This window comes from Xiphias gladius, chromosome 24 (genome assembly GCF_016859285.1).
Source record: "Xiphias gladius isolate SHS-SW01 ecotype Sanya breed wild chromosome 24, ASM1685928v1, whole genome shotgun sequence".
NCBI classification, from domain to species: Eukaryota; Metazoa; Chordata; class Actinopteri; order Istiophoriformes; family Xiphiidae; genus Xiphias; species Xiphias gladius.
The window spans coordinates 11,092,364-11,104,126 of NC_053423.1; the positions used below are offsets into that span (position 1 = coordinate 11,092,364).

Sequence of the window (11,763 nt, forward strand, 5' to 3'; positions counted from 1 at the left end):
TGCTGGCTTCAGCTAATATTTTCAAGATCTGTGATAGAGGTAATATTCATTTTAAGCTTTGACTGCCATTGCCATTCGATGAAAAGGAGATATATTTTAAAAAAAATACAAATATAACTGCAGAAATTATAAAATGAAATACATTCTCTTCATCTGATTTGTAAGCTACAATCACATACTCAAAAAATGAACCAAAATAGTAAACAGTTATATCTTTAATAAAGTAGAAAAACAAACATGTGAATGCAAACTGTACAATAATTTAAGAATAATTCATCATTTTCCTTGTTTCAGCATTTCATTATCTCCATGTTGAGCAGAAAAAAAAATGCTACATTTGAGGAAACAGGGTTTAGAGTTTCTACAGGAATAAATAAATTTCAGCAAAACATAGATATAGAATAATATGTATAAAGAATCTGCAGTGTAGTCCATGTACAATATATACATTTAGCCTAAATATATTCCGTACAAGAAAATCCATTCATTATAACACTTGTCTTCTTTGGGGGGAAATGTTAAATTAGAAAGCGATTATTGAACTTGCAAATAAAACTTTAGTATTTAAAATTAAACAGATGTTTTAAATAGTAATCAAGGTGGAGGAGTTTAGGTACCCTGTAGGTATTTTATAAGATCTTCAAAATAATGTAAAGTTGGCTACTAATAATTTGCTTGTTTCAATAAGATATAAGATTCAGTTATACCTTCAAATATAAAAATCAAGTACTCATACATACATTTTCATCTCACAATAAGGTCAGCAAAAGACATACTGGACGATAGCAGTGCATGATCAGGTTGTGTACTCACACTAGTCTCCTTAATCCCTTGTGCAAAAAAGTGGGCCACCAAAACCAGTGTTTCAGGCTTTGATAACAGAGGCTTTTGAAAATAAAGCTACACAAGAGTCTTCAAGTGAAATGACTTTAAGTTACATCTCAACTCTCCTGGCTGGAAGTTACTTCAGCAAACTGTGACTGGGGGTTTCAGGAACATGTCTGATCACATCATAGATGGTGGTGTGCATATCCTGAACTGACTCGAGGCGGGACAAAGATCTGCATGACACCTGGGGGACAGTTGCATATAAAAACAAAAACGCATTTAGACAAAACGAGGGTTGCTGTTTGACTTTTGGATCTATGTCGATGAACGACATGTTTAATACCTGTGCAGATTCAATTTTCCCAGGTATGGAGACAAACTCGTATATGCCAAAGTCTTCTGTTGCATCCTCGTGACCTGTTGATACACAAATTTTAATATCAGACCAACAGTTAGGTTACAGTAACGGCATTGATATCTCTCTCTGTAAAACTTTACAGTGACATGACGCCATAAGACCGAGACCTGCTTTTCAGCTGGGATCAGTGAGATACCCTGACCTTGTTTATCTCTCTGTTTTAGGCTCCTCCTGTCTTTTAGTTAGGAATGACTTTCAGTTTAATGCCCTGTTGATCCACTATTCCGTACAATTCAATTTCGCTGTTTGATGCTATAAGCAGGTAAAAACATCTGTTAACAAACAGTAACTTACCTGAAAGATGAGGTCTTTTCTGCTCTGAAAGTGGTCTGCCAAAAACAGGCAAATAAAGCAGTTAATTAAAGCGTATACAGTATGTAGATTAAAGGCACAGTGAATAGTGTCTGTATTCATTTCATATTCATGGCTCTTACCTGTTGTAAATGTTCATAAGCACTATTGGCAACGGGGAGAAAGATAGAAGGAAATAATTATTCACAAATACAGAAGTAACAATTTTTTAAATATTATTTTGACTTATTCAAATGCAGCAATGGTTGGCTTTAGTTTTACTAACACTTGCAAGTAATTCACATTTATGATTAACTTTAACATGCTAGACCTCAATGCAGCGAACCGTTAGTGTTATCTTACCCCAGGAAAATATGAAGATTTAACAGCCATAATATAGAGATCTCAGCTATTCAGATATCTACATTTCAAGCTTGGAGCATGTTAAACAGAGGGCTCAGCTGGTATGGGTTAACAAGTACTAATGCTAGAAAACCACTTACAGTATGTCAAAGCAGCACAAGAAGACTTTTACTGTGTCTCATATCACGTTCTCCCATACTTACACTTGCCGTTTTGAGTGCATAAGTGCCTTCACACTGAAAGTTATGGCAACATGCAGTGTTCTACGAGTACCCAGATGGTGTACTCACAACAATGAAAAAGTTGAGAGCGAAACACTAGACACTTCTCACCCTCAATGGTCGCCATCTTGGTAGCAGAAGGGGAGCGCCCACCAACATATTTTCAAACTTGTGAAAATGGCGGCAGAGGAAGCTTCACCTGTTGCTGTGGCTGCAACGGTGAACACCGCACCATAAAGTTATAAATGTCTACACAGTTTTTTTTTTCCTCATTAAGTACCACTATACTGTTGTCAGATAGAGGCCATCAGTATGTTTATTGGATCAATTTAGCCGTCTGTAATAATTTGGTACCATGAACTAAATGCTAGCAAGCTACCTCGCAATACCCTTTCGAAATTCACACACTACCCAAGTGAGTACATAGTGCACATAGTGTACTACATGGAAGTATATTAACGGAAGTATCTCAAATGAAACAGAGTGATTATCTTACCTCTCTTAGGATGGCAGGTTCTCTTGAGGAAGATAAGCAGCATACAGCCAATGATGAACAAAGAGCAGACAGTAATGGCTGCCAGCGGAGAAACTGAGCTGCCCTCCTGGGTGTGCTTCTCTTTCCCTGTAAACAAAGACAGGAGGGACACTGATGTCAACACTCATTTTAGCCAAACTAGCAGCGCGAATTGCTTTGAAATTAGCTATAGATATTCAAGGTCCTTATAAGGATAAATTCTAATAAGTTTGGTGATTCCCTGACTTTTCCTCTAGCGCCATTATCAGGTTAAAATTTCATTTTGTCCAGTACTTTGGTTTATGACCTAAATAACTCAGCTGTGCAACTGTATGGTAATTAGCAAATCTTAGCACGCTAACAGATTAAACTAAAAGTGAGAACCTGATAAAGATCAGCATTGTTAGCATTGTCACTGTGAGCATGTTAGCCTGCTCATGTTAGCATTTAGCTTAAATTACCGATGTGTGCAAGCCTCACACAGCAGTTAACATGGCTGTAGACTCCTAGTGTTACTAAAAGGATAGTCATCAGAGGATTATTTGGTAAGGTCTGAGAGTGATTCTGATGTCAATAAAAATGAATGCTGTCATGACTTCTGTTGGCTCAATAAACAGCATTTTCAATCAGATCCAGCATCAGCAGTAGCCATCAGTACGCCTTTCTCAGTATCACCAAGACAACATATCAATGTTGCATTTGGCACACAGAAACTACACATGCTATAAAACTTAGTCAACAAATACAACAGCTGTCATCCTCTGTTTACTTTCCCAGCCACTGAACTTTAATACAGGCTGCAGGCGCTGGAACCTAGCAACAGGAATATAACCAGAGTTTCAGGATAGTCGTGTATATTTCATGTTATATCCATAACCTGGTTTCACTTCTAACATGTTGTGGAGACACTGCTTCAACTACAGTATTTAACCTACCCAGCTGTTCCCAAAGCAGGCCAGTGTCTGTCATTGTCAAGATACTGTATATCTCTCATAGTTCATCAGCCGTTTCTGCTTTTGGCACAACACCAATAAACTACCAACGCTCTGCTCCTTCTTGCCATTTCCCACCCTCTACCAACCTGTTCCTAAGCTGGCCACCACCAGAGTAAACTGGGCCTCGTCCTGCTTCTGAGTCACATTGTTGAAGGCACGGCACAGGTACTCTTCCGCCTGGGCCAATCTGTAGGACCGCACCTCTAGCCGCGGGCCCTCAGTGATGATCTGAGTTGAATTGCGGCTCTTTGAGATCCAGACGTAGCTGTTGGGTGGGTTGGAATCAGCCTGGCATTCGAAGAAAGCCAGCTCTCCTGGGTTGATGGTGAACACCTCCCCTGTCCGCAGGCCCTGGCCTGAATTCACCTCCAGATTGTAGGGGCCATCTGCGGAGGCCAACAGAGGGTTCCAGGAAACATGACAGTTGGCTGCTGAGATGGTGCTTAATTATAAAGAATGGTTACTTTACCATGAATTGTCTCATTTTAATGCATGATAGGATAGCAGTGGGCTAAAGGTCTGAGAAGTGGGCTTTTGACTGTGAGTTCCCAGGTTGTAGAGAAGCATGTACTCCCCTGAATTAGAGTTGTGGTGCCCTTAAACAAGGCACTGAGCCTACCCAACAGCTCTAGTGGAAATAGGATTAAGGTTAAAATAAAATGATTAATTATTCCTACACAGTTACATGGAGTAAACCATTCCTTACACTACATTGGTGATTGAGTATTACACAGCTCGCATGGCCTAAATTTGTGCAAAACTTCATTGTTTGTTGTATAGTGATACAATATATTGTAATTTCTAACAATTTTGCTAATCACAGATAGTCATAGACTGTGTTCTTTGACCCAAGACTAGAGCCATTATCAGTGCAACCTGGTCCCTCCAGATGATCAATGAGAAAATATGCTACCTTTAAAATGTAAGATTAAGATTTTTGTCCTCTGTAAATCCCCAAATTTCTACTTATTCTACACATACTAACGACAGTACCATCGGTTGGTCTTGCTCAACAACATCAGATTCTCCTCATGTCTTCTCTCAAACATTAAATAAAACATATTAGATTTGATCGATTAATTCCAAACAACTTAAATAGAGCTTATATAGAAAATTACCCTACGTCTGTTAGTACCAAATTAATCTGACCTACACCAGTACCAAGTGAATCTTTCCAAGTTTTTGGTATCAGTCAGTTTCAACATGAATGTCATGTGTATCAGACTGCAAATAGACATTTAGAAAATGAATAAGACATTTCTTTGCACATTAAAATTAATACAGACTGGCTAGAGTAGAAACTGAACATGATAACACTGAAGGAAGTATTGTTAGAAGTTGTAACTGTTAGAAGTGGATCCTTGCTCTCTGCAGGATGCAACTGAATGCTAACACAAACGTGCTCTGTCTGTGAAAACAGAAATTATGTCAGTGCTAAATTCACTAGTGATGCAGTTCTCAGTGCCAATTTACCATATTAACACACCCACTGTTTGAACACACTGAGCTCAGAGATGGGAATAAAATGATAAAGTTAAAAGCATGTCCCAAGGATAAATGTACTACATCTTTTATGTCCCATCAATACAGAAACACCAGTTTTGTAAAAATTAGAATGCATTCAGAGGAATTCATGGAAAGATTATACATACAGTAGAATCTCTGAGATTCAAGCTTAAACTCACACAACCAGGAGAGTTTATCAGTGTATCTATATGCCTTATGGGAGAACAGAGGAGCTCTGTGAGATAATCTGCACCCATGCAAATACCATCCCCTAACTGCCACATGTATTCAGTTTTCAATGAGTATTTAGATTTAACAGAAATTTACATAGAACCTTCTACTTCCAGGAGACCAATGTAAAAGAGATAATACGAAAATAAATTTGTATTATATGTAGTGTTACTAGTACAGGAGGTTTATGTCAAATTAGATTTTAAAAATACATCTTACTGCCAAATGTTTTTTGGGAAAAATTGAACAAAAATAATTGGAACTGAACTTGAAAGGCTGGGCTACTCTGACCCTGTAATGATAATAGACCTATTCAAAATGTCTGCCAAATTAAAAGCAAGTAAAAGCAATCACATCCACAATTAACTTCCTTTTACTACATTTTTAACTTTCAGATATTTCTCTGTTTGGTTCACATAGGTTAATTTTACCTAATCAAAAGTTAAGAACATCTTGTTAAAAATAAAGGTCACATGACCTGCCATGTCAGAGATTGTTGCACTCAGGGAGTTAAAACGTATCTGATCAGTCCCTGTAATATTAGCTGGGCATTATGGACTTCTTTTTTGCTATTATCGATCATTTCTGGTGTCACAGCATTGACTTTCACATGAAAGTAGCTGCTGGTTATGAGATGTCAACATCCATCTCCTTACTCTATATTATAAAACATGTCTTGGTCCAGAGAAAAAAGGAGAAGGAGTAGAGGAAGGAAAATACAGATGGATTATCTACTCACAGTAAACATTGAGTTCCACGCCAATGCTGTGTTGACCCTGACTGACTGGGTTTCTGGCAACACAGTGATAAATTCCCTTGTCCTCTTTCCTCACAGGACTTATTAAAAATGTAGAGTTGTCTTGGGAGAAGTGGCATCTGTCACTACGACCCAACGTGATGTTATCCCTCAGCCACTGAAACTCAACTCTTGTTCCTCTCTCAACAGAGCAAGTCCAGGTTACGTTTGCCTTGTCCTCAACAACCGCGTAGGGTGGGTTCTGCTCAATGACTGGAGTGGACACAGGGACTGAGGAAAAAACAAGAAATGTTGGTAAATTTGGGACTGTATCCTATAAATGTCATCAAACAGGTCATCATGACAGGACAGATCAGATCTGAAGGGCGTTTAAACACTTACCGTCCACTGTCACATGCACAGTTCTCTCCTCCTTGATAACCAGTCCTGTCTTATTATGAAACTCTATGTTAAGACTCAGATGATAATCCCCTTCATCGCCCTGGTCTAATTTCTGGATTAGCAAAGACACATTGGGTTCTCTGAAGTGGAGGTGGTTGCGGTACATCATGTCAGTGATCGTGGCCTCTTTGGTAAACGACACCAACATGGTCCTGGTGCCACTCGGCCTGGTGTGGGACCAAGTTCCCTGGATCTCAGCGTCGTCCAGTGGAAAGCGAGTCTCCACAGACAGGAGCAGTGACTTCCCTTCAATGCCATGATGGACTAATGAAGGGATGTGGATGAAATCGGAGTTGACCTCTGTGGTGGTTGAGATGATGGAGAAGGATGTGAGAGGGAGGAAAAGACATAGTTATTGCACAATTGCTGTAAGGTAACAGGATCCTGATTAAATTTGTTTCAGAAAGAACGTATATTCCTTTAATGATTTATAATCATTTGGACATTTTAGGAATCAACACTCAAGGTGCTTCATTTCCAGATTGTCTGTTAGATACTGAGTGCATTTCTGTTTCCCAAGTGTTCCTTTCTCCCTGTGATCCATAACAATATGGGTTTTGAGATGGATATGAGTACCAAGAATTAGGTAACCAGTATACCATACTCAGTGTCTTTAAATTTAACCCTTTTTATTTTAAAAAGTGCATGTGTTTTGTGTGTCTTGCAAAAACTATATTAAAGAATTATTTTAGTGGTTAGGGGTTCCTTGGGATATTGTACCCACTTGCGGTTTCACTAAAGTTTGCAAGGAAAACAAAGAAGAGCAACAAGCTGTACACACAACACTGACGTAAAATCAAGCAGATATGGAGCAACATTAGTGTTCTTTTCGACTTCCTGTTTCAGGCGACCCGATGAACTGAGTTCAATAGTGCACCTTAAAACCAAAAAAGTCAGCTGAAAGACACTAAAATTCTCCATAGAGCTGAGGGAGAGTGCAACCAGGTGATAATTCTCTGATTTCTTTTTTTTTTTACCACCGTGAGTGTTATTTTTTCATCGTTAGCATAAAAATATTGATTAAAGCACCTTTAATAAAAAACCCAACATAGATTTTCCTATCAATGTAGGGTACACATATACTGTATACTGTACTAATATATTGGTCTAGCCAACCCATTTACTAGCACTGACTTGACGAGACACTGTCACCCTTCTAAACCCATACACATTCATCCAGTCTGCACTGTAAGTATGTCACATATGGCAGTATATCAATTCTATCTATTGAACTGGAATTAAGTGAATATTATTAATTATAGACTTGCATTGTTGAAATGATATTTTCATATTTTTTGTTATTTTACAAAAGATTTTAGTCCAATTAAACAAATTTGAGCAATTTATAAATAATTTTTTTTCAGAAATGTAGTTACAAACTAAAACTTATCTTGCATATGTTTGCTATTTCATGAACTACATTATATAGATATAATGCAGAAAAAAAAGGGCTGTTGATTAGATGGACTGAGAGTGACAGTTCACAAGCTGAACCCAGGTCTGTTTTGACTGTCTTATCTTATAATCTATATCCTAGTCTTAAAATTCTTTAAGTCCTTAAACTGTAGTGAGCTAATATTGACCCAGCTCACCAGAGTGTCATTGTTGTCAGACAAGGACGAGGCCTATCTCTTTGATCCTGACTCATCACAAAACAAACACTTGAGCTCTGAAGTAACTGGATAACTACTGATCTATTGCACCTTGCTGTCTGTTTAAGGCATGACTCGTTGCCAGGGCACTTTGTTCACTGGTAACAGGCTGAAAACAGAGCTGGGAATAAACGAATACTTTTACTCAGTATGTTGAAAAGATGAAATTACCCAGTCTGTCATTATTTGCGTTTTTGTTCCACAGCTATAACTTTCTCATGGCCTTTAATCCAAATATCATTAATATTTCCTGATTGTGTCATTGGGCAGGAATATTTGACAACAAATTCATTTTCAAGTCTAAGCGTGAGGTGAACTACTGGACAGTGTTTGGACACCAGGTTGAGTTAAACAGCAGCATTTGAGTAGGCATTGCTACTGTGAAACAAACTCGCTAAAACCTCTCACTCTTTGTTTACAGTAATCTCTTTTAACTTCCCGTTTCCCTTGTGTCACTTCTGGTTCACTATCCTGTCTTTATCTGTTTTTGCATTAAAGAAAATAGTAATGAACTGTTAATGTACTATATGATTCCAAATAAGTGAATCTTTAGATGGTGCAGAAATAAAAAGCCTTAATATGAAAATGGGTGGGACTAAAAAAGGGGAGTTTGGTTTTTTCTCTCTCTCTAATACATGAAGCGCAGATGCCCCCACGACACGTTACACTCTTACAGGCCTGCAGGACAGTTTCTATGCGTTTGTGTGTGTGCGTCTGTGTCAGTAGCAGGAGTGTGCCTGTGTTTACAACAGCTGAGATCCGGTGAAAAGGAAGAATGAGAAGGAGTGTGCGGAGCCTGCTCCACTGTTGTCCCCAAACAACACAGATAGTGTTGCAGTGATACAGAGGAGATTACAGTGACAATGGTCTTTGAGGTGAGAGGATATCTTCGTTTAGTGGTCATGCACACACACACACACACACACACACACACACACACACACACATTCAAACAACCACATGTTGAGACCCACAAGCACCTGCCTCTTACCACCCTCACACACATCCAAGTTGTTTGGATACTAAATAAATGCATGTCCGAACACCACCATCTTCTGTCTTCTTCCAGATAAGACAAAGAGTTCTCCTCATGGAAGGTTGATGATACAAACATCAAAACAGGAGAGAGTCCATGTTTGAGGGAATTTTCTGTTAGATTTAGCTTGTCATGTGAGAGAAGCTGGTACATGTCTTTTATTACTGAGTCACAGAGCTGTGGCTTGGGTCACTTCTTCTTTCCATGGACCCTGTCCTTATCCCTTTACTTAACAGCCAACTAAAGTAGAAAAGCTAATCCTGTAAAGTCACACGGTGACTATGGAACGGACATGCAAAACAAACCAAAACAAACTCTAAGAAACTCTTTAAAGAATCAACTTTGCATTGAAAAGGCTGTGGGGAAGTTGAGGTACTTCAGTGTAAAGTACTTATTGACCAACTTATAAATACAAAAATGTGTGGTCTTTCTCTTTGACTTCTTTCCTGCCAAAGGATCTATTTTTGTGTTTTTAAATTTTGCAACCCAGTTTCATTACTGCCTCTCTGACCTGAACGCTTTAAATACAAAGGATTTCACAAGGTTTCAGTGAACATTTTGTTACTGTGCAACACAAAAAACTTCCTCAACTCACCCCTTAGTCTTATCCTGCCAACCAAGCAAACACAGCAAGCACAGTAATTGCTCTGTTGCTATAGCACTGACAACCCAAGCACAACATCCCACCACGACACCTTAACACACGATGCTCACCTCTTAGGATGAAATGGACAGAGCAAATGAAGAGTGCTGTTCTTCCTGTGGCCTCCATGGCATCTTATCCTCAAGGGATATGTGGGATTTCTGAAAGGCAGGCAGGGAGTGAGGGATGGAGGAAAGAGGAAAGGAGTGGAAGAGAAAGAGGTGGAGAAGGAGGAGGAGGAGAGAAATGTGACTGGTTGTGGTGACAACATTTGCCAGGGAAATAAGAGGAGCAAGCGTTTCGCCTGCGTGCATTCAGGCCCCTCCCATGTGCCGCCAGGAGGAAGGAGAGGTCCACCTGGCAGAAAGATACCACAGTGTGGTCCTCTCACACATACACACACAGAGCTGCCCTAAGGCTGATTGTTTCACTCTGTCAAAGAGACACTGAGACATAAAACTGTAAAAGGATAGTCGAGAGCAAAATGAAAACAGCTTCTTTACATTATCATACACCAGCTGTCTGCTGCTTCAACCCCTCAGGCTGCAAAACAAAGAAAAAGCAGACAGAGAGAGAGCTTTTAACTGCTAACAGCACACAGTTTGGTTAAGTTACAGAGCTTTCAGAGGGCAGAATGGTTAGCAATCAGTTATTCTGTCTGTAATGATTTTGTGAGCAAGAAACGAGAGGACAAAGAGACAAACACAAAGAGACTGATACTGGGGTGAGGAACGGTGTTCTGATGCCGACGTGTATTATTGAACTTTCAGATGCTGTCAGGATACGGAGTCTCATCAAAGTCAGTATTGTTTTTCCGCCCTCGAGGAGACATTGTGGATGAATAATTATTCCAAGACAGAAAAGTCAGTAGGTAACCCTTGTCTCCAAACACATTTTCTATGAAGAAACCGAGTTTTGTTTGTTTCTGCTACAGACACCACAAAAACCAAGAGCCCAAGAAATTAGGGTTCTGGGCAGCATCTGCTGTAACGAACTTTCAAAGAATTTCTTGTTGTAAGTTTTTTTTCTCATTCCACTACACAGAAAACAACAGACACAAAATAGTCACATGTTAAGCACTTAAATGTTCACTTTGTCCCGCTAACTTGTGCAAAACAGTTTTTATTTCGGCATGGTCATCCTCTGAAAGGATGTGGTGAAACTAAGGACTGAACTGCAGAGTGAATGAATCAGGCCATTGTAAGCTGTGTAAATGAGTGCCTAGTTTGGTGATGGCACCATTAAAGAAAGTGACTATTTTCTCCGCTGTCAAGCACTCCATCATGGGATGCCCATTTACTGAGAAAAGGGAGAGACAACTATTGAGACAATGAATAATGGTTATAACTGTTTTTCTTAAAACTTCAATTTTGTTCTCGGGAACATATTTTAGTCCACATTTGACAAATTTAACTTTGAAAAAAATTAATGTAGTACAAATGATCTCAGTTAAATGTTCTTCACATTAAATAATCAGTGTTGTTTTCAGTTACTGTTATACTATTAGAAGAAATGTGTACAACGTAGTGTTGTATTCACAATTGAAACCAGCTTTCTCCACTGAACCTGCAAGTTTCCTCTTCACCTTTAGATGGGGTCAGTGCATCATCTACTAGACAAAGTCTGCCATGAAGTGGCTCTGTAGCGATGGTTTCCCTTTTTTTTTTCAATTTGTTTATGACCCTTTAAACTGAAACCTTATCTGCATACAACCCCTTGACACAGGTTGCATATGTCTATGAGTTTTGAGCAGAGTGATGTTCTTCTCTTAGATTTTCTCATTTAAGTAGCCTTTAGAAAGAAAAATAATAATTTGGGTAGCAGACACATTTTATTATCTCATGACCCCCTAGATTTACCTTGCGAT

General features: G+C 39.0%; 1 protein-coding gene across 1 annotated transcript; it reads right to left on the reverse strand.

The window, feature by feature from the left end:
• Positions 1-326: 326 nt before the first annotated feature.
• Positions 327-10,129, reverse strand: hepacam2 (HEPACAM family member 2). The gene is made up of 9 exons (XM_040122007.1): positions 9,968-10,129; positions 6,506-6,865; positions 6,107-6,394; positions 3,717-4,016; positions 2,618-2,743; positions 1,681-1,702; positions 1,541-1,575; positions 1,172-1,245; positions 327-1,072 (listed from the first exon to the last, which is right to left on the reverse strand). Exons 1-9 carry the CDS (start codon positions 10,023-10,025, stop codon positions 962-964), a joined length of 1,374 nt encoding a protein of 457 aa, XP_039977941.1. The 5' UTR covers positions 10,026-10,129; the 3' UTR covers positions 327-961.
• Positions 10,130-11,763: the final 1,634 nt, after the last annotated feature.

Excerpts from the sequence above, each read along its gene's own strand:
- hepacam2 (XM_040122007.1), bottom strand. The coding sequence starts at position 10,025 with ATGGAGGCCACAGGAAGAACAGCACTCTTCATTTGCTCTGTCCATTTC. Across the intron at positions 4,017-6,106 it reads CGTGGAACTCAATGTTTACT|ATGGCCCCTACAATCTGGAG; the intron begins GTGAGTAGATAA and ends TGGCCTCCGCAG. Across the intron at positions 1,576-1,680 it reads CTTATGAACATTTACAACAG|ACCACTTTCAGAGCAGAAAA; the intron begins GTAAGAGCCATG and ends TGTTTTTGGCAG.